The 24875-nt window shown below is 45.0% G+C and overlaps 1 protein-coding gene and 1 long non-coding RNA gene across 4 annotated transcripts; one reads left to right on the forward strand and one right to left on the reverse strand.

Moving 5' to 3' along the window:
* Positions 1 to 382: 382 nt before the first annotated feature.
* Positions 383 to 3218, reverse strand: LOC134181436 (uncharacterized). Of its 3 annotated transcripts, none has more exons than XR_009970150.1 (4): positions 2934 to 3218; positions 1327 to 1479; positions 1206 to 1274; positions 383 to 1137 (listed from the first exon to the last, which is right to left on the reverse strand). XR_009970150.1 is itself a non-coding variant. In XM_062648714.1 (4 exons), exons 1-4 carry the CDS (start codon positions 1538 to 1540, stop codon positions 696 to 698), a joined length of 438 nt encoding a protein of 145 aa, XP_062504698.1. In that variant the 5' UTR covers positions 1541 to 1688; the 3' UTR covers positions 383 to 695. The 3 variants fall into 3 exon arrangements, 2 of the variants coding, with proteins under 2 accessions (XP_062504698.1, XP_062504696.1); XM_062648714.1 differs by lacking the exon at positions 2934 to 3218 and having other exon boundaries at positions 383 to 744; positions 1032 to 1137; positions 1327 to 1688; XM_062648712.1 differs by lacking the exon at positions 2934 to 3218 and having other exon boundaries at positions 1327 to 1688.
* Positions 3219 to 3385: 167 nt separating this feature from the next.
* LOC134180994 (uncharacterized) lies at positions 3386 to 11695 on the forward strand. Its single transcript, XR_009970053.1, has 3 exons — positions 3386 to 3472; positions 3556 to 3639; positions 11581 to 11695. It is a non-coding gene; the product is annotated as an uncharacterized LOC134180994 (long non-coding RNA).
* Positions 11696 to 24875: the final 13180 nt, after the last annotated feature.

The raw sequence follows: 24875 nt of genomic DNA on the forward strand, positions 1-24875 counted from the left end.
ATCATTCTTAGTTCTTGCTCTAACTTATTTGACTATCTGGCCATAATCATAATTGGCGGCCAAGCTTGAAAAATGGGAATTTGTACTTTGGATGTTTTGCATGTAAAACTTGTATTCAACTGCCTCATAATTCTTCTGTTTGTCTCTAATACACATGAAATATCCCAACATACTGTGACACTGTCCTTTGATGAAGAAGTTGGTATTGAATTTATATCAGCCCAGACGGGAGTTGAGTTGATGGCATTATATCTTGCAATTGTCAACTATTGCTCATGCTAGTGTAGTGTAAAGTCAAATTTGGTTCTAACTTCTAACTCTTGATGCCTGCATTAGCGCAAACAAACACGTCATGGCCATGACATTGTACAAACTATAGACTACAAAACAGTCAATTGAGGTTTCAAGTGGTTTGATAATAATAATATTGATAAAATATATTAATTTACAAATTACAAAATTTTAAAAATATAATCAGGCAGATATACTTTCAATAGGGAATTAAAATTGCTTGTTATGTCAGTGTCTATACCACATTGTGCTGTTTCAGTTCGATCCTGCTGCTAATCTTACATTCAACGTTTGTCTCTCAAAATAGTGAACGTGTTGCCAGATCTCATATCTGTAAACCTTCATGCTCTTCTGGTCTCGGAAATTGAGCAATTCTCAGTGATTCAGTAAATGTTTCCTCAGCTTCATCCAACTGTGAGAGATGCATCTGACACAAACCGATGTCGTGCAGCGCTGAAGCACAGAGATAAAATTACTATTGGTCACATCTGATTAATAACATAATCGATACCAACAAAACTTCCCAATCCCATAAGCCTTGACACACACACACACACACACACACACACACACACACACACACACACACACACACACACACACACACACACACACACACAATTAACAATATATTTTGGCACAGTTTTCTCACATGACGCAGTCAACATTATCTTCCCACTTAACACCTAATCATCCATATACAAACAAACAACTGTATACCAATAGCTTTTTGTACTGACTGTAAAACCATTGTAGCAGCTTCAACTTCCATTTGCATGCAGAACAAATCTTTAGCTATGGCATAATCTCTCCAAGTATATGCTTTCCTTGCTATTAGTTTTAGCACTACACATACATGAATAAATGCATCAACAATGGAAATATTAGCAAACTAGACATAACAGAGCTCATACTAGTGGCCTTCTCATCTATAGTCTCCTCATCAATTTTCATGCCACATGTACCACCAAGGCCCCTCAACACTGTAATCAGTAAAGTTATTATATACTGGATAGCAAGTGAAAAAGATTTCACCTTCAAATATTCCTTCATCACAATTTGAATAAAATAGCAGTATGTTGAGAGATTTAGTAAATGCTTCTCGTACTTGATGGATTCCTTGCATTTGTTCAAATGTTGTCTTTCTTGCCGATGTTCCCATATAACAAATTCCAAGCCATGCATCACCTACAGCACAGTATACAATTGGAATGCAAACACACAGATATAATAAACATTTAATACGCATATTACTGCATACATTGACCAGTTTCACAACAAGGTGGTAACTGCTTCTGTTCTCTAATTTCTATAGACTGTTCATAATGCTTTAATTAAAGCAGTTGTAATGCTTTAACTTAATCAATAGAATAGCACACTATAACGCTCTAATCATTAGACTAACACACCAAACAAGACAACAGTCTGCGAAAAGCACCGCTTCCGTCAAAATAATACTCTCAAAAGACCCTGATCGCTGTCAACCCTTGAGTCCCGGATCTGGACTCTACTATCAACACTACATCTTCCTCCCTCGCTTAATGATCTGCAATCATTCCTGGAATCGGGCAGGATGATGTATCAGCCTTCCACAATTAGTTCTTTTACCCGTATCGCTTGCCTCCACATCCACATTGACATAGGTATTCCTAATTGTGGACACTCCTCGATAATTTGAGTTACAAACGCTGTTTCTCTGGTAACCTGCAACAGAGAGAGAGGGAAACATGTCCAATGTACGCACCAATGTCTAGGCTTTGGAACAATACCTGTACAACTAGAATCGCACAACGTCTGCTAGCGCACTAGCAAAATATACAAGATAACGTCTGAACAGCCCAAACGGGGGTGTATCCTAATTGTGGACATTTTTTCTCCGCCACAGAAAGTGACTGGGTCTGAGTGACAGCTGGACTAGATACCTGAATGGTTGCCTCACAAGCTGGTATTTTGGGCCGCAATCAAAACCATGTTCTGTTGTGTATCACCATGATTCACCTGTGAAACTGTTAGCACCTACAAGGTTCCTCCCATCACGACCACAAATTCGAGGTATACGAATCGATCTTTTATTGGATCATGAAAGTGCCCCGACGTTAGTTAAGCAATCATTGAGTACCTTGGTAAAGTTTTGAGCCTAGTTACGTTGACTGTAACGTGCTAAAGATGCGCATTATGTGCATGGAGCGAACATGTACCCTGAAAGAAGAAATTTGTGCGGGAGAAAAATTGTGCTTTCTCTAGAAACATCACTACATGTGCGGAATTAATTTGTGCGACAATAAGGCCATGCGCAATAGGATCTGCGCAAGGGAAAATATATGTGGAATTTATTTTGTGCAATGGCCTTGTGATCGCACAAAATTTTCTCCCACACAAATTTCTTCTTTCAGGGCATATTTCCAGTCCAGTAAAAACGTGAATATCTTCACTCATACTAGATCTAGACATCAGTAATCCACTGACAATCTAGCTGTTTTCACTGCTACTACATATGGCCACAATAGGGTATGAAATGAGAACGAACAAAGTAGGTGGAATGTCAATATCAGCAACATTCGTAATCCAGTCAGAATTTGACTGCCTTCACTGCTACTAGATCTGGCAACAATAAGACACAAAATGAAAACCTACAAACTCACCTAGGATAGATGGAAGGTCAAAACTACCTTGTCTGATATCAATAATCAGCTCAACCAGCAACGCAAAAAGATGCTAGAATCACAGTTTACAGTTCAGACGTTCATCTAAACATGATTGATCATCTCCTGCATTGTATCGTAGACAGAACACTTGGTTTCTGCAAAATTTGAAAGGCACGATGCCATTTTACACAGACGTGATACACCACTGAACATGGTTTTGATTGCGGCCCAAAATACCAGCTTGGGAGGCAACCATTCAGGTATCTAGTCCAGCTGTTACTCAGGCTCAGTCGCTTTCTGTAACGGAGAAAAATGTCCACAATTAGGATACACCCCGCGTCCAGGCGGTTTACAGACGTTATCCCGTATATTGTGCTAGTGCGCTAGCTGACGTTGTGCGACTCTAGTCGTACACGTGTACCGTTACGAAGCCTAGACATTGGTGCGTATATCGGACATATTTCACTGTCTCTTCGTGCAGGCTACCAGAGAAAACAGCGATTGTAACTCAAATTACCAGGAGTGTCCACAATTAGGTACACCTACCCTAATCCACTTAGTGTCCATTTTACCCATCTTCGTTGTCTAGCTTTTTTTGTCTTTTCATGACCCATCCAAGGCGTAACATCCAAGAGGCCATTATGGCATTTTGAAAGCCTTTGTAGTGAAGAATCCACTTCTTCGCCAGTCGGATCGCTCACAGGTCTTGTAATAGCATTGGTCTGCGTAGTAGATTGTACTCTGTATGGCCTCTAAACGCACGATCCAATTTAAACCTTGGTTGCACCTTGAGCATAACAATGCCACCTTCCTGGATGGCAGGGTCTTTTGCTTCCTTGTCATACTGGCACTTTTGGTGATCCTGTGCGCGATTTATCATCTTGAGGGCCACACTTCGAGCCTGCTTCATTTCCTTCCACAACTCTTTGGCATAATCTGTGGCTGCCACTGCAGGAATAGTACATGGGTGATAGAAGTACACGAGTGATAGAAGTACATGGGTGATAGAAGTCCAGGCTTGTGGGAACTCTGGGGTCTCTTCCATACACTAGCATAATGGTGTCTCTCTGGTAGATGTTTGTTGAGCTGTCCGATATGCGAAAAGAATAGGACCTAGTAATTCGTCCCAGTCTTTGCCCCTTTTACAGACTACCTTGGATAGCATCTGCTCCAACGTTCGATGCAATCTCTCTACAAGTCCATCAGTCTGAGGATGTCCACCTGATGTTGGTAATTGTTTAATTCCTAGAATCTGTGCTGTTTCTTGTGATACATCTGAAAGAAACTCTGCTGCACGATCATGAATAATCTAGGCCGGGACACCAAGCTTCCATACAAAATCAGCTAGGCAACGAGCTACTGTCTGCGCTGTCCTATCAGGCACTGGATACACCTCTGACCATTTCAACAAATAATCTTGAAACACCAAGGCCATAACGATATCCATGACGACTCACATCCATCTGCTTAAAGTCCATACCAATACACTCAAATGGTTCACCAACAGGAATGCTTTTCGGTGGCGGGTAAGCTCTTCTCCCTTGACCTTGCACAGATGCACAGACTATACAACTCTCACACTTGCGATATACATCTGCTCTCATGCCTGGTCAGTAATACATCAAACTAAGTTTTGATAGCAGATTCTTAGCTGAAAAGTGTCCTGCAAACACTGAGTCATAGTTTCTGTTGAGCACCTGCTGTCGCAGGTGTTGTGGCACAACCAACCGCCTCCTTCCTGGAACATTGGCTGCCTCAAAGTACAGTACCCCATTAACCAGGTAGTATCCTTTACGTGCTTGACTAAGTACTCTGTCCCTATCACGTGAGTCAATAGGGAGCTCCTTACAATCCAGATTGGTTATCAGTTGGTTTATGTCTTCATCATTTTTCTGTTGTTTCTGTACACTCTCCAGCACTGTATCACTCCTGTGACCTTCACAAATAAGAAACACTTCTCCACCCTCGCTGGGAAATCGTGATAAAGCATCAGCCACAGTGTTGTATGGCCTGGCTTATACTGCAAACGTAACTTAGGCAAGAATCTTGAAAGCCTCAAATACCAGCGTGCCAAAAGTCTTCTTGTCTGACTCTCCAAGTGTGTCAGAAAAGCCAAGACAAGTGCCTGGTGATCGGTGAATACTGTGACTTGATTTCAAAACAAATACACCTCAAAATGTTCTACCGCATACACAAGGGCTGCAAACTCTAACTCTGTTGGAGCATATTTTCTTTCAGCTGAATTTGTCTGACGGCTTGCAAATGCAATTGGATATCTCTCTCCATCATCGCCTATCTGCTCAAGAAGTACTCCAAAACACAACTCGCATGCATATGTCTATAGGAAAAACTCCTTTGACAAATCCGGTGGGTGAAGTGGAGGTGCAGAAGACAAAACTGTTTTAAGTTCAATGAAAGCCTGCTCACACTCCAAGCTCCATTCAAAAGCCACTGGCTTGCCAGTAGCCTTATCTTTCCGCGTCAAGGCTGTAAGAGGTCTTGCTTTGACTGCTGTAGTGTTTGTACTGGTTTATTAGCAGTGCTCTATGAACGCAACACAATGTACGCGATCTAGTTATAGACAAGACAGCGCATGTGTACTTTCATACGCTATTATTAACTAGCACTACAGCTCCCCTTCTACAAGTCTAGCCTTTCAGGCGGTCTGATAGTGATTTCTGTCTGAAGGCCTGTCGTTGGCCTGCTTGAGGTAGAGGAACTGTGGACCTCTGACTGAAGGAGTGCACCGCCAGACTGAGTACCTGCTTCAGATCCAGTAGGCATAATGTGGCATCTGTTTCGTCTGACTGTTCCAGTACTGGTTTCAACATTATAGGATGGTAGAGTGGAGGACTTGGAAACTATTGTTCCTGTCTTTTCCTTTCCCTCTGAAGTTACCCAAACTTCTGTGTAGGTTGTAGGTCGGTAATTCTGGAAGGTCTTTGGCTCGATGTCGTTTATCAATTGCAAAGTGTTCCTTCTGCTTATGTTTGAATTGCTTGTCAGCGTTGCGAAATGTTTTCAAATAGGGCCATTGAGACGTTAGCAATTCAGGAACTTGTGGTAAGTTACTTCTAAGCCGTCTTAGACCCATGAGAAGTTCTGATGGGGTGATGTTGCACCATGGAAGAGGTGTTGTCCTGTAGCTTAGAAGCGCTAGATGTGGATCGTTGGATCGTTGTGAAGCTGTTTAACAGACTTCGCCATTCTTTCTGCAAAGCCATTGCTTTGTGGATATCTTGGACTGCTGGTGATGTGTGTGAAGCCATAAGTTGTTGCAAACTCTCTCATTTCATGAGAAGAGTATTGAGGACCATTGTCACTACTCAGAATCTCTGGAATGCCATGTCGGGCAAAGATTGCTTTCAAAGCATAAATGATGTTGCTCGATGTAGTGGACGACAACTTTATCAGCTCTGGATATGTCGAAAAAAGTCGAGTAAGTCTGATCCTATTACTTGGAAAGGATAATCTGGCAGTTCAGTGGGTATCAAAGGCTCTACATCTCGACTATCTCTTTGACATGGACCACAATGTTGTATCATTTGTACGAGTTGTCTTGATATGCCTGGCCATCATACTGATGAGTTGGCTCGTAGCTTACATCGAGTAATTCCCTGATGTCCTTCATGGATCCTTGTCAGGACGTCTCTTTGCATGATACTTGGGATAACAACACGATTGTTGTACATTAAAAGACTGTTGTATACTGAAAGTTGAGACCGAACTCTCCCGTAAGGTATTAGAGATGTGTTCGCTGGGTACCTGTTTGGCCAGCCCTCTTTGCAAAATTGCATCACCTCTGAGCAATTGGAATCATCAGCTTGAGCTTCTCTGTATCCCTGTAGCCTATCCTCTGTGGTGAGAAGGTTCGAAACTAACGATTCAATGAATACCTCAACTTCCTCTTGAAGTGAGTCTGGATGAATGGTAGTTGGTAACGGCGCTCTGGACAGTGTATCAGCAGTATGGAGCAATTTTTCTGGTACGTGGCTGATGGTGTAGCCATACCGTACTAAAAGAAGCCGAAAACAGACAATTTGTGGAGGTAAGCTGTCGAGATGCGTCGTCGTCAACAACAGAACCAGTGGCTTATGGTCTGTTTCAATATGAAAGTTTTGACCTAGTACATAGTCTGAGAACTTGTCACATGCCCATGTCGCAGCTAGGCTTCATTTTCGATCTGTGCACATATCGTTTCTCAGTGTCTGTCATTGCACGAGAGGCATATGCAACTGGTTTCCACGTGTCTCCGTTACTTGTTGCCTGGAGTAACACTACCTATTCCATGAGTTGAAGCGTCTGCAGAAATTTTGATGTTTCTCCGTGGGTCATATAACTCCAAAACGGTAGGACGCGTCAGTGCCTCTTTCAGATGTGTGAAGGCCTGTTCTTGAGGATGCTCCCACAACCAAGAGCGTTTAGAACTAGAAGCTCTCGTAAGGGTTGACTGATCTCTGCAATGTTTCGTGAATACTTGCCTCGTTGGTTCACCATGCCCATAAATCTTCGTATCTCAGAGACGTTTGTCGGACGTTCCAGATCTCGAATGGCTGCACGCTTTCCTGGATCTGCACGTATTCCTTTTGTGTCGATCACGTGACCCAAAAATTTGAAAGTGGGTATACACTAAACTTGCATTTGGATGCATTGAGTGTAACTCCTGCTTCTTGAATTCGAGTTAAGACATTAGCCAATCTGACATCGTGTTCAGCCTGGTTTGAGCCGAATATCAAAACATCATCCATATGGCACAGAACTTCTGGTAATCCCGACAAAATGACAATCATTCTGCGTTGAATTAGCTCTGGAGCACTTGAAATGCCAAATGGTAGCTTATTGAAACAGAAACTACCAAAAGGAGTAATGAACGTTATGAGAAACCAAGACCTTTCCGCTAGTGGTATTTGCCAAAATCCGCTGTTTTGCGTCCGCTTTAGAGAACACAGTAGCTCCAGCCAGCTGGGCTAGCGAGTCATCAATTCTCGGTATTGGATGGACTTCCCTGAGCATACTGCTGTTCAGGTGTCTCAAGTCAACACAAATTTAGACTTGTCCAGTCTTCTTTGGAACAACCACTATTCCAGCGCACCATTCTGTCAGCGTTCGATTTCCTGCTGCATCTTTGCTCGCAGCAAAATAGGAATATTCCGTGGTGTTTGCAATGCATGTGGCTTGGCTCCTTCCTCCAGCTTGATTTCATAGGGCTGTCCTAGGTTACCAAGTCCACTGAAGACTTTGGAGAATTTGCTTGGGATGTCTTGTGTAGAATTAGCCTTAACTCTAGAAACCAGTTGTGAACATATAATAGCAGGTAATCCAAGAAGGTTTGCTTTGAGACCTGTAACAACGTAAATGGTTTCTTCTGTGCTCCTGTCCCTGGTTACTAGTGTGGTTGTAAACTGTCCGAGTGCCCTGAGATTGGTAGATGTTGGGCCATAGAGTAGCTTTTTTGATAGCTGTAATGTTGGTTGATTGATCCTTTTGTAGGTCTTCCCTGCGATTACAGTTGCCTCGGCTCCTGTATCCAGTTTGAAATCAACTTCATACTCTCCAACTTTGATAGTGGAAGACCAACACCGTCCCTGGGACGTTGTCACGGAAAATAGGTAGGCTTCTTCTGTATGCTCAGATGATACGGCTGATACAGTTTGGAAAACTCTGAAAAGTGAAGTGACCTTTGCGACGGCATTTAAGCATGTAGCTTCCCTTGCTGGACAATAGCTTGTATTTTCATGGCTTTTCCCGCAGCGCTTGCACGACAGTTTTCCCTTGAAGTGCCCTTTGGCCTCTTGTGAAGTCGCTTGACTTGTCTTTTGAAATCCCCTGCGGACTGCTTTTGGCTCGTGTTTGTTCCCGCCGGCATCTTTAGCGCCTGGCCTTCCGCTTCTCACCTTGTCGAGAACAATGGGGTGCTTTTGGCTGCCGTCTCCTTTCAGGCTGTCCTGCTGTTCGCGGACTGCTTTTCGCTGCCTCGTGACACGCTTGACTTTCTCGAGAGTGAGGTCTGCATCACATATCAGCCGTTCATCTAGTGCCTGGTCACGCATTCCCACGACGATTCTGTCGCGAATCGCGCATGTCTTCCTTCCATGCCGCGATTTTGTAAGTCTCCGCCAGTGAGTAGAGCGCTGTTATGTACTGCTCGATCGACTCGTGGACGTGCTGGCTCCTTTGGTGGAAACGTGCGCATTCAAAAATGACGTTGCGACGGACTTTGAAAATTTTTTCGAACGTTTCCATCACTTTGTTGCACCGGCGTAGCGTGGTCCTCATGTTTGGGGGCAAATCATTAGGCCGGAAACCACGCCCATTTCTCGCATGCAAAGCCACACCTATTTTCTACTTTTCTACCTCGCAGTTTGTATTCATCTAACTAAGTAAATATTATAAATTTCAGGTTACAAACAAGCTGCGGGACTGAGTGCCGTCAATGAGCGTCTAAAGGAGTGGAAACACTGTTACAGTCCGTGCCAAAAATGTTTTCATGGCTCGCTGCGATGGTCAATTGCAAATTAAATGGCATTTCGATGACAATAGAATCTAGAAGACCAATTCGGTGCAAACGACGTTGACCAATTTTATCATTTCGTAATATAGCGAGCAATATAGGTTAGCTAGTTAGTTAGAATAACCTGTCGAGAAAGTACCGTGCGCGTGGAGTGCAAGTAGGTAGCGGAGCCGCAGGAAATTCCATTCTCCGGTCAATCGGGTTGTCGAACTTAGCCAAACTTACTTAAAATTAATTGATGGATAGGCTTCTGCATGCTTTTTTGATGCGGTATTCTTTGACTCTTTCGTTGCCGGATAGCGTAGTAAACATCTCAAATAAGTGATGGTCATGCGCACTTTCCGTGTCCACGACTTCTCGACACTGGTTTTATCATACTGAAAATGATGATGTGTATTGTCAAAGAGGTAGAGTCAATTAACGTCGTCGATCGTCAAAATACTACTCTGAGATTAAACGGACTGTCACTGTTTAGTAACTTAAAATTATAGTTTTGCTTGAAGCGCAGAATGACACGCCCAAAATGTTTGGAGGGTTATAGCCTTCCCCAGCCTTCCCCAGCCCCCCTCCCTCCCCCCGACGCTACGCCGGTGCAACGAGTCTTCAGTTCCAGCACCTCTCGTTGGAGTGATAAAAGAAGAATGGACCTTGGTGGCAGCAGACTTCAGAGTGTCAATCTGTGAAAATAACCCTATTATAGTGAGCAGTTGACCAACAAGATAAAAATAAGATGAATAAACCACCTGCACACTAAGCTCTATTGCAGCGTCCTTAGATGACTCAAAATATTCTTGCCATATAATGTTATGATGAGTTCTCAGTCTTGGTTCTTCTGCATTGCGTTTGCACACACTGTGACACAATTTACCTTCAATGAGTTCAGCTCATCTTCTTGTTGAGCTACGGTTGCTTTTAGTCGTTCATTCTCCTCACTGAGGTAAATGCAGTCTTCTCTCAACACATCCAGCTACATACAAACAACAAGTAGTACATTATAGGTATTCCTACACTAAATTATGTAAGTCTACATATGTGTGCATGTCTGTCCACTCAACCTAACATTTGTCATCTCTCTGTCTGCACTACAACGATGCAGACATCAATTTGTCCATATATTTCCCCTTTAGTCGACTGAAAGCAATCATTGGACATTTTGATCAAAGCATCCTGACTTGAGTAACCAGCACGGAATCCAAACTGGTTGTCACACAAGATATCGTGATAGAAGGTAGTCCTGAAATTGAGCACAGAGAATTCCCTCAAACAGGTTTGCTTTAGAATTGATACAGCCGAGATGGGGCGGTAATTCTGGACCAATTCAGCATTTCTCCCTTTGAGGACTGGAGTGATAGTAGCCACCTTTCAGTCAGAAGGCATTCTACAGTTGTGTAGACATTGATTGAAAATGGTAGCAACACTGGCGGCGATGGCCTGTGGCGCAATAGGCAATGCCTTCGCATCAATTTCTTTGTATTGAGCCGAGACAGTGCCAGTTGTATTCTTCTCCAGATGTGTCGGAAACCTCAAAACAATCATTCAGATCAGCACAAGACTGAATATCAAATGATTGATAATTCGATTCGTGCTGGTTACTGACTACGGAAAGAAAGTATTTATTGAAAAAGTTTGCAGATTGCTTGAGTATCTGTAGCAGTTGAGCATCCATCTGATATCAAAAAAACCGCATGCTTTTGCCTTTTACTCATGAAAGAATTTAGCAGCCTCGTTGATTATCTTTAGTAAGCCTCTCAAAGCCACAGAGGTGCCAAATCTCTGACCATTGGTGGGCGTGCCCATTCTGTGTAACTATACATGTACAGTACCCTTAATTAAGTTAACTTAATATATTCTTGATATTCGGAAATCAATGTCTATATGCCAGCCCCTCTCTCACATATTCTTTATGCAAACTCTTGGAGTATTGTGATGAACAATTTAGTATTGGTGTATAGTACACAGTCACACATACACACACACACCAGATGTTGGGTGTGAACACATTCTTAGCCAGACCCTCAGTGATGGGGATAACAGGGTCGGCCATCAAATTGCATGCATGTGTGTTATAATGTTTCTGCAAGTTGTTTAATAATGTCACATTCAACTTAATCTATAGACACTTTTATTTGACAGGCAATGAAGTGACCAGTAGAGTGACGGCATCTCTGTAGTGATCACATCACGGAGTTGGAAAAAGCAAAAAACGCAGTTTGTCAGCTTGAAAAAGAGCTAGAAAAGGGCAACAAATAGAGAGCCAATGTGTGAACAACTGAATAGTGGAACGATTCATTTTGTCTCAGGTGACTCAGAACCATGCGAACGTCGAAAAGAGGATCAGGAGGCACATATGAGAAGAGAGGTGATTTAGTTCAACCTCTGACGGAAGCAATTGTGCAAGCCCAATGACTAACATGCCCTGCTAACAGCTTGGTACATGACACCTATTTTAGCTACCTATACACATATAGTATACGTACAGTCGTCCGCCGCTCATGGTTGCCTGTCTTCCGAGCCGCTCCACAGGCCGTCCGGAAACATGCTGTTACCGGATCATGCAACGCCTTCTCCGCCAGTGACTGTACTGCCCGCCACGTGGCCGCCACGCAACAGCCATTTTCTAGTAAATTAATTACGCCGACACTAACAAACGCACACACCATAACTGACAGTTTTGAACACTCTTTCATGGAAGCTATACAAGTCTTAGGCGCTGGCTAGACATACGACTGGCAAATTACTCTCGACGAACATGCAGTATCTGACTACGTCGGGCAGATGGCTACATAAATAATAAAGACGCCCCGAGTGATGACGCGTTGAGTAGACCACTATCTTCTGCTGCGTTGGTCTCAGAGACGGGCGGCCGAGAAGCCCTCGCAAACTCAGCGACCGCCTTTGTCGCCGTTTCGGTCTTCAGCTCCTGTAGCTGCTGATTGGACAGCACGTGTCCACCCTGGGCGTCATCTGAGGCTGCAGTGTGTTGTTGCTCTGCCATCCGAGAAACCGACACGAAAGCTGCTTGCTCGCGCGTAAACCGAGGTGAGCTATGCGCCTGCGCGTCGAAACTTGGCGCCAACCGTTTACTCCTTCTTCCACGCGCAGCGGCCGCGCCGAATAAGTGAATTCAACTACATTTAACCGTTCCGTTAAACTCCATTTAAAACAAACCGAAAAGTGGCCAGAACCTCTCCGCCTGCATCCATCCAGCAAGAAAGGGTCGGGGAAGTGCTTAATTAATTTTTTTGGATTAATGTATAGGTTTGTTCTGCGGTCGGCATTATTCCACCACATTCCGGTGGAGTAAAGAGGTGTCTAAACCGTCTTTTGGTTGGCTATCAATATTCATAATAAACAAGACAACACGCGTGTAGCAGATGTCATATCGTCACGTCCTAGTTGTTTTAGCGTTTGGGTTAGCAACAACACCTGCAGCAGTCGACTCGCAGTTTGTGCGCTATGTTCGTCTGAGCAACGGACGAGCAGGCGTAGCTGAAAGTGAGGTGTGAGTGCAGTTGGAACGTGCGCGTTGTCGTCGCGACGCACGCATCCATGCAATTGACTGTAAACATGCAGTACTACATAGCAACCTGTGTTGGTTAGTTCATATACTAACCTGTGCTGTGAGCACAGCTTGATGTCCTGTGTAGATCAGATGTTCCAAAATCAGGAGGGCAGGTCACTGAAGGACCAACAGATCTGCCTGATGGCAACAGCAGATACATCGCCAGCAGTACAATGAATAACAACGCCAAGTGTATCGTTTAGATACTGTATTTGACTATGCAGTAATACAACTCAACAGAACTGCGTATTCTACCGCCAGCGGCAGATGACTAACGTCCGGATGCCTACCAGCCTAACACCCAGCAAACAATCCCTAAAAACAGAAATAGATATTTGTTTGTTTCAATGACAACAGTATTAGTCACTCACCTATAATCCACATTCCAAGACTATCTGCACAAATCAAGAAACATAATTGACTTTAAAATCATATACACTTAAAGAAATCATACCATCAGTAGCAACTTAAACAACCTCTTCATCCCATTTGACTGGAAACTCCCCAGTAGGAGTAACAAATATTGTAGAAGATGGCAAATCACTTATCTTCAAGTGAATAGAAACGTTTTTTGCAGAGTCTGCTATCAGGGCTCTTGCTATCGTTTGACCAAATTGATCTCTAAACTCTCTTGCACTGAACGTTTGCTATAGTCGCAATCCAGCTCTACCGGATAGATGTAGCAACATCCAAGTATTGTGTTTCTTAGTAAAATGTATTTTTACTTCCGCAGGATTAACATGTCTTCTCATCTGATGGTTAATATTAACCATCAGATGAAAAGCCATGTTCTCACGAAAAGCATTTTTGTTAATGCGATCTTTTTCCATGCTTATAAGCATACTTGCAACAAGACGATCAGTCGTGCAAACAATTGAGGCATTATATACCATTTGAGACTTAATTCATTCTGGTTTATCCACATATCTCAGAACAAAAGGCACATGGAAGAGAAAGTCTAGATCACCACCATTTATTTTGTCTGTCAGATGAGTCAAAAAAACTGTACTGACCCATTGAATTTGTATTTTTGGAAACTAAGTCCATTTCATTCATTACAAAGTTTTCTTCCAACTTTAGGCAGACTTTCCTTCGCATGTAGCAAACAACAAAATTTAAAGAATCCTGAATCACAACTCCATGGCAGAACTTTTGTCAACATGAAACCAGTAACTCTTATCATTTGTCCAATTTAGCATCATTTTACTTATTCTCTTTGCAGTCGACAAGTCAATAAGGTTATTAGAAAACATTCCAGCAAGTGTCACTCTGTGTTCAAAGTCAATCTCCTCATATATACAGCTCAAATGCTCTATCTTGAACATAATTCCAGCAAGTTCCCGATGAAGGATCTCTGTTAATATACACATAACCTAGAGCAAACAGATGAATACATGAATTCAACCACACAGTAAGACTTAAAAGCAATGATGTACCCCAAATTGCAAAGTAACATACCCCAACAGCACAATAAAATCGTCGTCTCTCAAAACTTGTATCACCAAAAAAGACAAGCACTAGCAGTACAGCAAGTCCCAGTAAGAATAGTGCTAGACTAATTTGAGTGCTGTCATGTTGAGTCAAGAATGTTGTCAAACTATTAGCAATGTCCACATGATAAGAAGTGTCCTCCTGCTGGTAGTTTTATTGCTTCTGTCAGGGGTTGAATTAAATCACCTCTCTTCTCATGTGTGCCTTCTGATCCTCTTATTACTGCATAACATAAATACAAGTTAAAGCAGTACTGTAATACAAAACCTTAACAGATACAGAACTATACTAACCACCACATAGTTTGGTACATGAATCGGGCATGTTTGTCTCCTCAACTTTCCTCATCTCTTTCAGTCGTTAAATGCACGTTTCCATGTTTCCTAATTTTCTGTTACATCTAGCAATAAGAACTTCACCTACAATAACCAGAATTGCATGAATTCTCGTTATTTCTAACAAACTTCTTACCTGGACTTGCTCGCGCGTAATCCGAGGTGAGCTATGCGCCTGCGTGTCGACACTTGGCGACAACAGTGTACGCCTTCTTGCAAGTGTAGCGGTCGCGCCAATTAAGTGAATTCAACTACGTTTAACCGGTTCGTTAAACTTTATTTGAATTCTCGTTATTCCTAACAAACTTCTTACCTGAATTTTCTCTTGTTGCCTTTTCTTTCCGTGACAGCCAGCCTGCCCATGAAAGCGTGGCCACGTAGAGTGGGTGGAGTCCGGGTCGGATTTCCAAGATGCGCGGGAGGTCGGTGCTCGGCCATGGTCCGAGCCACAGAGACCGGACCCCGACCCACATGGCCTTTAACTACATTATAGTTGATCCATACAACACAACACAGAGAGGTGACCACCCGTAAGGTGATCACCGCTTCTCCCAAGCCGACACCTACCTTCAAGCGCGAGCTTTGCGGAACCCCGTGTGGACACTGAAGACCGGCATGAAATACGACACTGGCGTGAACCACATGTTACACTAAACTCACGCAAACCACTTTCATTGCTTATTTGCTGCAAAACATTTCGAAAAGCCAGCCAACGTATTTTTATCTAACTTTAAATATCGTTTGTATGCATCGCTGCGCCATATTCCCAGCGTCTGGATGGTGGAGTCCTCTAAACTCCGGCTTGCTGCCGCCGCCGCTGCCCCTATTCTGAAGCTGTGCCCTGAGTAGCGTGAGGGATCATGGCTGCTGGCAGCCAACGCTCCTCTTACCTTACTTATCAAGCGTCCTCTTGACAGTGTCGCGCAGTCGCGAAATAGAAATGGCGGTGCCGGTGCTGATCTTCTAATTGCCAAATATGCCAACACGGCGGTGACGGGGCAGAGGTCCGATTCAGTTTTGCCAAGATGGATGTCGACGTCCTGCTGAAACGGGTCCGTCTTTGATTGCTTTAGCCGAAGACGTATGATCGACGGAGCAGCACGTGAGTCTATCGCGACATCCTCAACGGACAGGTAAACCGAGAGATCATAGGCTGCTCGAGACGGTACAGTAAACTCGTCAGCCCGAAGGAACGCAAAGAACCCCAGGCAGCAAGCACGCCATAGCATCACCACGTCAAAGTCTGAAGCCCTTGGAGACCAGTGGTGACGGAAGATTTTGAGCACCTCTGGCGTAACGGGCAAGCGTCCAGGACGAACCGCCGCCTCTTTTAGCTTCTTGATTCCTCGTAGCACGAGCTCCAATCGCCGGAGTGGGGTAGAGAACGGGTTACTAAGCCATGGAAAATCTGAAAATGCTGTACCGCCGACAGGTAACACTTGATGGTAGCATGAGGGAGTTGAGCATCGTCTAAGGACGCAACGAACAAGTACAGTATCCGTTCTGACGTTGGAAAAGGCAACACGTGAGCGCTAACGCAGAACCTCTGATACCGTGCATAAACCAAACAATACAAACGGGCCGTCGACTTAGCTATTACTGCTCCAAACAAGCGCGCAACTGACAGTTCTAATCGTCCAATGTCCAGTTCCCTCCGGAGAGTACACCAGATCGATGATGGTTGATGAGACGGGATGAGAAATCTGAGCCAAATGCGACAAAATCAGAACACTTGAGTTAGCCTGGTTGCGAAATATAGCGTCCGCGAGCGTGTTACACCGTCCTGGCAGGTGCGCTGACGTAAAATTAAAACCATAGTGTGCAGCCACAAAGCGAAGCATGCGAAGCAGCTGCATCACACGCGGATCCCGGCACGTATCTCGCTGCAGCCCTGCGACAACCGTGGATTTGTCTGACTAAAACAAGACATGGTGGCTTTGAGGGTCCCGAACGAAGACCAAGGCAGCAAAAAAATTGGTGCCACTTTTTTCGGAACAATGGAAACATCGTCTCACGACAAGAGCCATTGAACCTAAAGCCACAATTCACCCCACACTGCACCGCAACCCCAGCCTTCGGACGCATTCAACTGCACTGTAACGGACGAGAGCAGGCGACCGACTGCCGCCAGCAAACCTTGACCGTTTCATCTCTCGATATATCTGACCCCCACCAAATATCCGAGCGAGCCTCCTTGTTCAGCCAAACGTGGTAATGCAACTCCTTTGGAATAGCCGACAAGTCGATCAACCGCCAAACACAAACATCCAACCAGGCTTAACGACGGTGGCGGCATGGTGCAATAGACCGACCAGCGACAACAGCTTGCACTTCGTACAGGCTTGTTTGTGCGACCATTCCCTCAGCAGCTCACAGAGGCGCCGCGGCTTATTCTTAGGTAAACACAAGCAACCTTCGTTTGTGTCAATCTCAATGCCAAGGAATGTTATGCAACAGGCCGGGCCTATGATCTTGTGCTCCGCTACCAGAACGCCAAACTTTTGCACGTTACCAATGCGTGACTCAGGTTGTTGGCACATTTATCGGACCCTGGCTCGCCAAAGAAGAGAAAATCGTCTAAATAATGAAGCGCTGAAGACACACCCGTACCGTACATAGCCCACAATAAGGCATCCGCCACGCCGAGAAGATCTTAGACGCAGAGCGCAACCCGAATGGAAGAGCGGTATCCAAACAAATTCGTCCATTACACCTCATTCCCAACAGATGCCTGTCGTCGCTATGTACAGGTATCACTTTATAGGCGCTCTGCAGATCCAATTTTGCCAACAGGGTACCCTTCCGGTCTGAAGAACGCGCCGCATGGCGTCGTCAATGCGGGCATATGACAATGAGCTCAGCTGCTTATCGATGCCATCGTTTACACACTCTCCCCATGAGAAGAAGACAAGTCCACTATCAAACGCCACTTTCTAGGCTGATGAGATTTCGGAATGACGCCAAAAGAGCTAATCCGAACACCACGCCCAGGCCCCTTGACTGGTACAACTCTACCAAGCGCTTCCTCTTGGCGTAAGTACTTGTCTACCACCGACGCATTTATTTTTGCCAATATTTTTTGTCTAGCCCTACGACATCCAAAGCGACTATAGTCAAAGCCAATCCGAAAACCCTGTTCAAGTCCTGGTAGAATGTAGCTGACGTACTCTGAATCGCAATGCGATGACACGCAGTGGCTCCATGCTTCCAGCCAAAGGGAGAACGCACTTTTACTCGACACTTCCGCTTGTCCCGACGTCCCCTCAGGTTTTCTGTAGGACGGCACTGGTCTAGGGCTAGCAATTCTATCACATACCGATATCGCCCACCAACCACTTACAATCGAGCAGCGCTTGGTCTGCCCGAAGACTCCTGTGTACACCAATTACACGTAAGAACGCAGAAGAGGTTACACTGTTGCTGTCTTAATTAATTAAAGTCAATAGCCACAAAAAAAACCTAAACCGTAGCTTCAACACTTCTCAGCCAGCTTGGGCCGTATAAGACAGTCAGGTCAAGTAGACACTAACAGAGGTACGTGCGCAACAGAAAAGACAATATAATAGCAAATGCCTATGTGAACAACTAGAGCGTCCGTAAAGAGGACCGCGAAACTCAATATTACCACTAATGTAACACAACAGCACAACAGCTGTCCGGTACCTCTGCCGCTCGTTGAGGTCAAGGCGCGCTCGCCGAGTCTTTTTCTGTGCATTCACCAGACCTGTGACCGCGCTCCCCACACTCGCCACAAGCATGCTTTAAGGTGCACCACGGTGCCCCTTTGCATGCGCCTATATCCCACTTGCGACATCTCGGTCTGGAGCTGTAATTCGTCACGGCCTAGCGATTGCAGAATGATACGGCACGGGTCGAGTCGAGTGGGCCACTGAGCATGTGTTCAACTGTGGGAGGAGGGGCTGACAGTGCGCTGCCAAGGCACATTTTGCCGACAACTGATGCAGCTCCAGGCAGTGCTCGCACGGGAAAGACAACGTTCTAGATGCCATAAAGCACGACGGGTACGTGGATGGGAGCGGCTGTCCCCACCTAATAGATTGGTGCACAGCAGAAAACTTACGAAACCTTGCGTCATACTACCGCCAAGCATCTCCTCTCGCTCTCTGCGCCTCTCTAACAATGCGCCTGAGGTATGCTAGCATGTCTTACACCCTATTCGGGTGCCTTTTTGCCACGATTGAAATGTATGTGGTAAAGCATTGCACCCACGTGGGCAGTTTCGCCACTTGCCGTGCCCGTCTGTCCACCGCCATCACTGCCTCTCCCAGAGACGAGCCCTCCTCCCGCCGACGCATCTCTATGTTGTCCGGCAGCAAATCAGCCATATCCACAAATTCCAGAGCCTGGATCGTCTTTACCAGCTTTGCTGGCACGGGAGCAAACGCTTCACTAAATAGAATGGACCTGTTTGGCTCCCGGACGTGGCAACTTTGGGTGTTTCCTGCAACCGCCGATCGGCGACTATCCCCCATGATCAAGAAGGGAACGTGGTCCAACGCCATCGCTGGTGGCATCACACTCAGATCAGTTTTGTTACCTGCACACCAGAAACTGAGCAGTCGTGGAAGAGTTAAATTAAAGCGCTCATGCACGTACAACCCGTTCGGTCTTCACGAAAAACCATTCCTGCAGTAGCCCTCAAGCAAAAGTAAACACTTTCTTCTTCATATTAGATTAGCGGATGTCAGCACGCTGCCGACCAATCCCAGCCGCCCGCCTGTGCCATGCCATACTCGCCAATCGCTACCAGACCTGGACCAGCCGTCCCGCTACAGAATGCGACCACTTGCTGATTTTGCGCGAGACAACCTGACTAGTGCCGACCCTGCCACGGCCTGGACCAGCCGTCCCGCCACAGAATGAGACCGCCTGCTGATCATGCGTGAGCCAATCTGACTAGCACCGGCCTTGCACCAAACCTAGATCAGCCGTCCCGCCACAGAATGGGACTGCATGCTGATCGTGCTAACGCCAACCCCGGCTACCGCTCGCCCTGCGCCAACCACCCGCGGATGGTTCTACAATAGCTACCAGCATAGTCGCTTTCACCTTTCGCTGACCAGTCGCACCTACGTCAGGCTCCGCCCAGTCGCGTCTCTGGTCTTCTTCTTCATATACCCGCCATGTGTCTTATTGTGTAGCCCCCAATGACTAACATGCCTTGCTAACGGCACTGTTCGCCGCTCCCGCCTCAGCCCTGACATCACAGCTTGGTAAATGACACCTATTTTAGCTACCTATACACATATAGTATACGTACTGTCATCCGCCGCTCATGGTTGCCTGTCTTCCGAGCCGTTCCACAGGCCGTCCGGAAACCTACCGTTCCCAGATCATGCAACGCCTTCTCCAACAGTGACTGTACTGCCGGCCACGTGGCCGTTACGCAACAGCCATTTTTCCAGTAAATTAATTAATCACGCCAACACTAACGCAAGCACCCACCATAACTGACAGTTTTGAGCACTCTTTTATGCAAGCTATACAAGTCCTAGGCACTGGCTAAACGTACGACTGGCAAATTACTCTCGACCAACATGCAGTATCTAAGTACGTCGGGCAGACGGCTACATACAAATTAAAGACGCTCCGAGTGATGACGCGTTGAGTAGACCAGTACTTTCTGCTGCGTTGGTCTCAGAGACGGGCGACCGAGAAGCCCTCGCAAACTCTGCGACCGCATTTCTCGCCGTTTCGGTTATCAGCTCCTGTAGCTGCTGATTGGACAGCACGTGTCCATCCTGGGCGTCATCTGAGGCTGCAGTGTGTTGTTGCTCTGCCATCCGAGAAACCGACACGAAAGCTGCTTGCTCGCGCGTAAACCGAGGTGAGCTATGCGCCTGCGTGTCGACACTTGGCGCCAACCGTGTACGCCTTCTTGCACGTGCAGCGGCCGCGCCGAATAAGTGAATTCAACTACGTTTAACCGTTCCGTTAAACTCCATTTAAAACAAATCGGAAAATAGCCAGAACCTTCCCGCCTACATCCTTCCGGCAAGAAAGGGTCTGGGAAAGTGCTTTGTATAGGTTTGTTCTGCGGGCGTCATTATCCCACCACATTCCGGTGAAGTAAAGAGGTGTTTAAACTGTCTTTTGGTGGGCTCTCAATATTCTTAATAAACAAGACAACACGCGTGTAGCAGATGTCATATCGTCACGTCCTAGTTGTTTTAGCGTTCGGATAACAACAACACCTGCAGCAGTCGACTCGTAGTTTGTGCGCTATGTTCGTCTGAACAACGGACGAGCAGGCGTAGCTGAAAGTGAGGTGTGAGTGCAGTTGGAACGTGCGCGTTGTCGTCGCGACGCACGCATCCATGCAATTGACTGTAAACATGCAGTACTACATAGCAACCTGTGTTGGTTAGTTCATATACTAACCTGTGCTGTGAGCACAGCTTGGTGTCCTGTGTAGATCAGATGTTCCAAAATCAGAAGGGCAGGTCACTGAAGGATCAACAGATCTGCCTGATGGCAACAGCAGATACATCGCTAGTAGTACAATGAATAACAACGCCAAGTGTATCGTTTAGATACTGTATTTGACTACGCAGTAATACAACTCAACAGAACTGCGTATTCTACCGCCAGCGGCAGATGACTAACGTTCGGATGCCTACCACCCTAACACCCAGCAAACAATCCCTAACAACAGAAATAGATATTTGTTTGTTTCAATGACAACAGTATTAGTCACTCACCTATAATCCACATTCCAAGACTATCTGCACAAACCAAAAAACATAATTAACTTTAAAATCATATACACTTAAAGAAATCATACCATAAGTAAGAACATGAACAACATCTTCGTCCCATTTGACTGGAAACTCCCCAGTAGGAATAACAAATATTGTAGAAGATGGCAAATCACTTGCCTTCAAGTGAATAGAAACGTTTTGCTGCAGAGTCTGCTATCAAGGCTTTTGCTATCGTTTGACCAAATTGATATCTAAACTGTCTTGCACTGAACGTTTGCAATAGTCGCAATCCAGCTCTACCGGATAGATATAGCAACATCCAAGTATTGTGTTTCTTATTACAATGTATCTTTACTTCAGTAGGATCAACCATCAGATGAGAAGCCATGTTCTCACGAAAAGCACTTTTGTTAATGCGATCTTCTTCCATGCTTATAAGCATACTTACAACAATACGATCAGTCGTGCAAACAATTGACGCATTTTAGACCATTTAAGACTTCATTCTTTCTGGTTTATCCACATGTTTTAGAACAAGAGGCACATCGAAGAGAGTCTAGATCACCACCATTTATTTTGTCTGCCAATGATTTGCAAGATGAGTAAAAAACAAACTGTACTGACTCATTGAATTTGCATTTTTGGAAACTAAGTCCGTTGCATTCCTTACAAAGTTTTCTTCCAAGTTCAGGCAGATTTCCCTTCGCATGTAGCAAACAACACAATTTAATGAATCCTGAATCACAACTCTATGGCAGAACTTTCGTCAGCAACCAGTAACTCTTATCACTTGTCTAATTTAGCATAATTTTACTTATTCTCTTTTGCAGTCGACAAGTCAATAAGTTTATTAGAAACAATTCCAGAAAATGTCACCCTGTGTTCAAAGTCAATCTCCTCATACAGCTCAAATGCACTCTCTTTCAAACAGAATCCCAGCAAGTTCCCAATGGAGGATCTCTATTAATATACACATAAACTAGAGCAAACAGATGAATACATGAATTCAACCACACAGTAAGACTTGAAAGCAGTAATGTACCGCAAATTGCCAAGTAAAATACTCCAACAGCACAATAAACTTGTCGTCTCTCAAAACTTGTATCACAAAAAGCGAGCATGCAGTAGCATGCAGTACAGCAAGTCTAAGTAAAAATAGTGCTAGACTAAGTTGAATGAAGCTTGGATAGTAAGTTGGTAGTTTTAATGTAAGTAGACTGACAAAAGAGGCAGTGAGTGTCCTTGGTGAGTGAGTGAGTGTTTTTGCATTTTATATTTGACAATAACAAAAACTTGCTGTTGTGCAAATTTGTTTCCAATACTTTACATTAACATTGCAGCATGGTAGCAATGGGTTGAAGTTGATGGCGTTTGTACTTGGTCACGAGTCTGCAAAATGGTGAATAAGATTTTCTAGACTAAACAGAGCCATCATGATAAGATATGTCCTACTCTGTATTACCTTTCCAGATATATTGAGCACATGACTCAATTCTGATTTGGATTGGTCAATGGCCAATGGTAGCTATGCAACACACTGCACACCCAAATCTTACTTGCTACACCACATTACACCACGCAACTTGCTGCGATGCTGCGAGAGAGCATGTTTCCAGTACTGCGTACTTTCATGGTAACGCAGGCGTGGTCGTAACCATAGTTGATTGTAAACACACCCTTGCTCGCATCTATATAATAATATACTTTGTGTGTGTGTGTGTGTGTGTGTGTGTGTGTGTGTGTGTGTGTGTGTGTGTGTGTGTGTTTGGTTAGAGAGTGCACTTGGAGAATGAAAACATTCGAGACATAGCAGGGTTGCAGGTTCAAGTCACAGTGATGGCGAGCTATGGCATAATTTCCTCAAGCAAGAATCTTACACACAATTGCATCTCTCGACTCAGGAGGAAAAATGAGTACCTGGTCATTGACTGGCGTGGACATGACCGCTGACTTGGAAGTAGCATCATACAGCAGACGAGGACTAGTGAGCAGTGGTGCCCAGTCCCAGAGCTACGGCATTGTCAGTGACACCTGGATGACTTCGGCCAAGCTGCAGGTGGATTGTACCGCTGGCACTTAGCCTTCACATAGCGCATGAAGGCCCTGTCTCTAGAGGCAAAGGGAGCTCTCTCCACAGCTGACCTTATGGTCGACGTCGAATGATGTAGTAGGCTTGACATTTGTCCATTTGTCAATTTGTGTGTGTGTGTGTGTGTGTGTGTGTGTGTGTGTGTGTGTGTGTGTGTGTGTGTGTGTGTGTGTGTGTGTGTGTGTGTGTGTGTGTGTATGTGCATCTATCCATCAGTCAACGGAAGTTGTGTCACTAAAATGTGCGTGCATACTGCCATTGGCTATGCTGACCAATTAGAATTCTAAATGACGCACAAATGATTACTAGTGTAACAAGACCGAGTGGGTACGTTACTACAGTTTATTGAGGAAGAAGCAACTACTATCCAACGCAACACCGCAACCGCTACTCAAAGCAAGGAGTGTTCACTATATACTGTCAAATACGGAAGTAGGCGTATCTACGGCATGATTAACTTATCTACTGCATGTGCACGCTAAGCAACACGCTACATTCCTCCCTCCCGCGACAACGACACGTCCTCGTGTTAGTTATGATCCATTACGTACTCTTGTGTCCACGCTGGTGGATTTCTCATTTGTACTGGTCGTTCGTGACCAACCGGCAGTTCCACTGGGTCGGGTAAGTCATTCGATCAGCACGCGCTCCTCGTAGAAATCTACTGCTAGCTGCCAGTGGAAGTTGGCTGTTCATCGACGGCCGTTGTTTGGTAGATCTTGAACGGAGTCCTCTTGTTGTGCTGATGGAACTGCCATGTCCAGCTCTGGTCTGGCGGTGGCGCTCGGATTCTGATAACACGGCTTTACCCAGTTATGAACTCGTCGACGTCTTCTTCATTTACCTTCTACACAGACAACTTCCAGAGTCTTGTTGTCATCGACTGTCAGTACACGAACGGACCTTTCCGAGGTTTTGCCAACTTGGTAGACATACCAGTACCAACAACTGGTGTGTACAGTCAGATTAGATCACCTCTAGAATACCTGTGATGCGGAGACGTCTTGAAGTTGTAATTCTCCTTCTGACGACGTTGAGACTTGGCTACGTGCGCGGCCACGAGTTCTTTAGCAATTGCTCGTCTCTCTCTCTCAACTGCTGTACAAACGCTGTAGATCCTTCTGGTTCCGGAAAAATTAAGAGCTTCGGTCTGCAAATCAACTGAACTAGTGACGAGCATTCCTTCCAAACATCAGCTCAAACGGTGTCAGACAAGTTGAAGACTGCTT

Source organism: Corticium candelabrum, chromosome 6 (assembly GCF_963422355.1).
Source record: "Corticium candelabrum chromosome 6, ooCorCand1.1, whole genome shotgun sequence".
Taxonomy (NCBI): Eukaryota; Metazoa; Porifera; class Homoscleromorpha; order Homosclerophorida; family Plakinidae; genus Corticium; species Corticium candelabrum.

What these genes read in the sequence shown, in the direction of transcription:
- LOC134181436 (XM_062648712.1), bottom strand. Translation starts at nt 1,540, where the DNA reads ATGCGTATTAAATGTTTATTATATCTGTGTGTTTGCATTCCAATTGTA. An exon ending in TGATGAAGGAATATTTGAAG is followed by an intron (nt 1,275 to 1,326) that starts GTGAAATCTTTT and finishes TACTGATTACAG; the next exon opens with TGTTGAGGGGCCTTGGTGGT. An exon ending in TATAGATGAGAAGGCCACTA is followed by an intron (nt 1,138 to 1,205) that starts GTATGAGCTCTG and finishes ATGTATGTGTAG; the next exon opens with TGCTAAAACTAATAGCAAGG.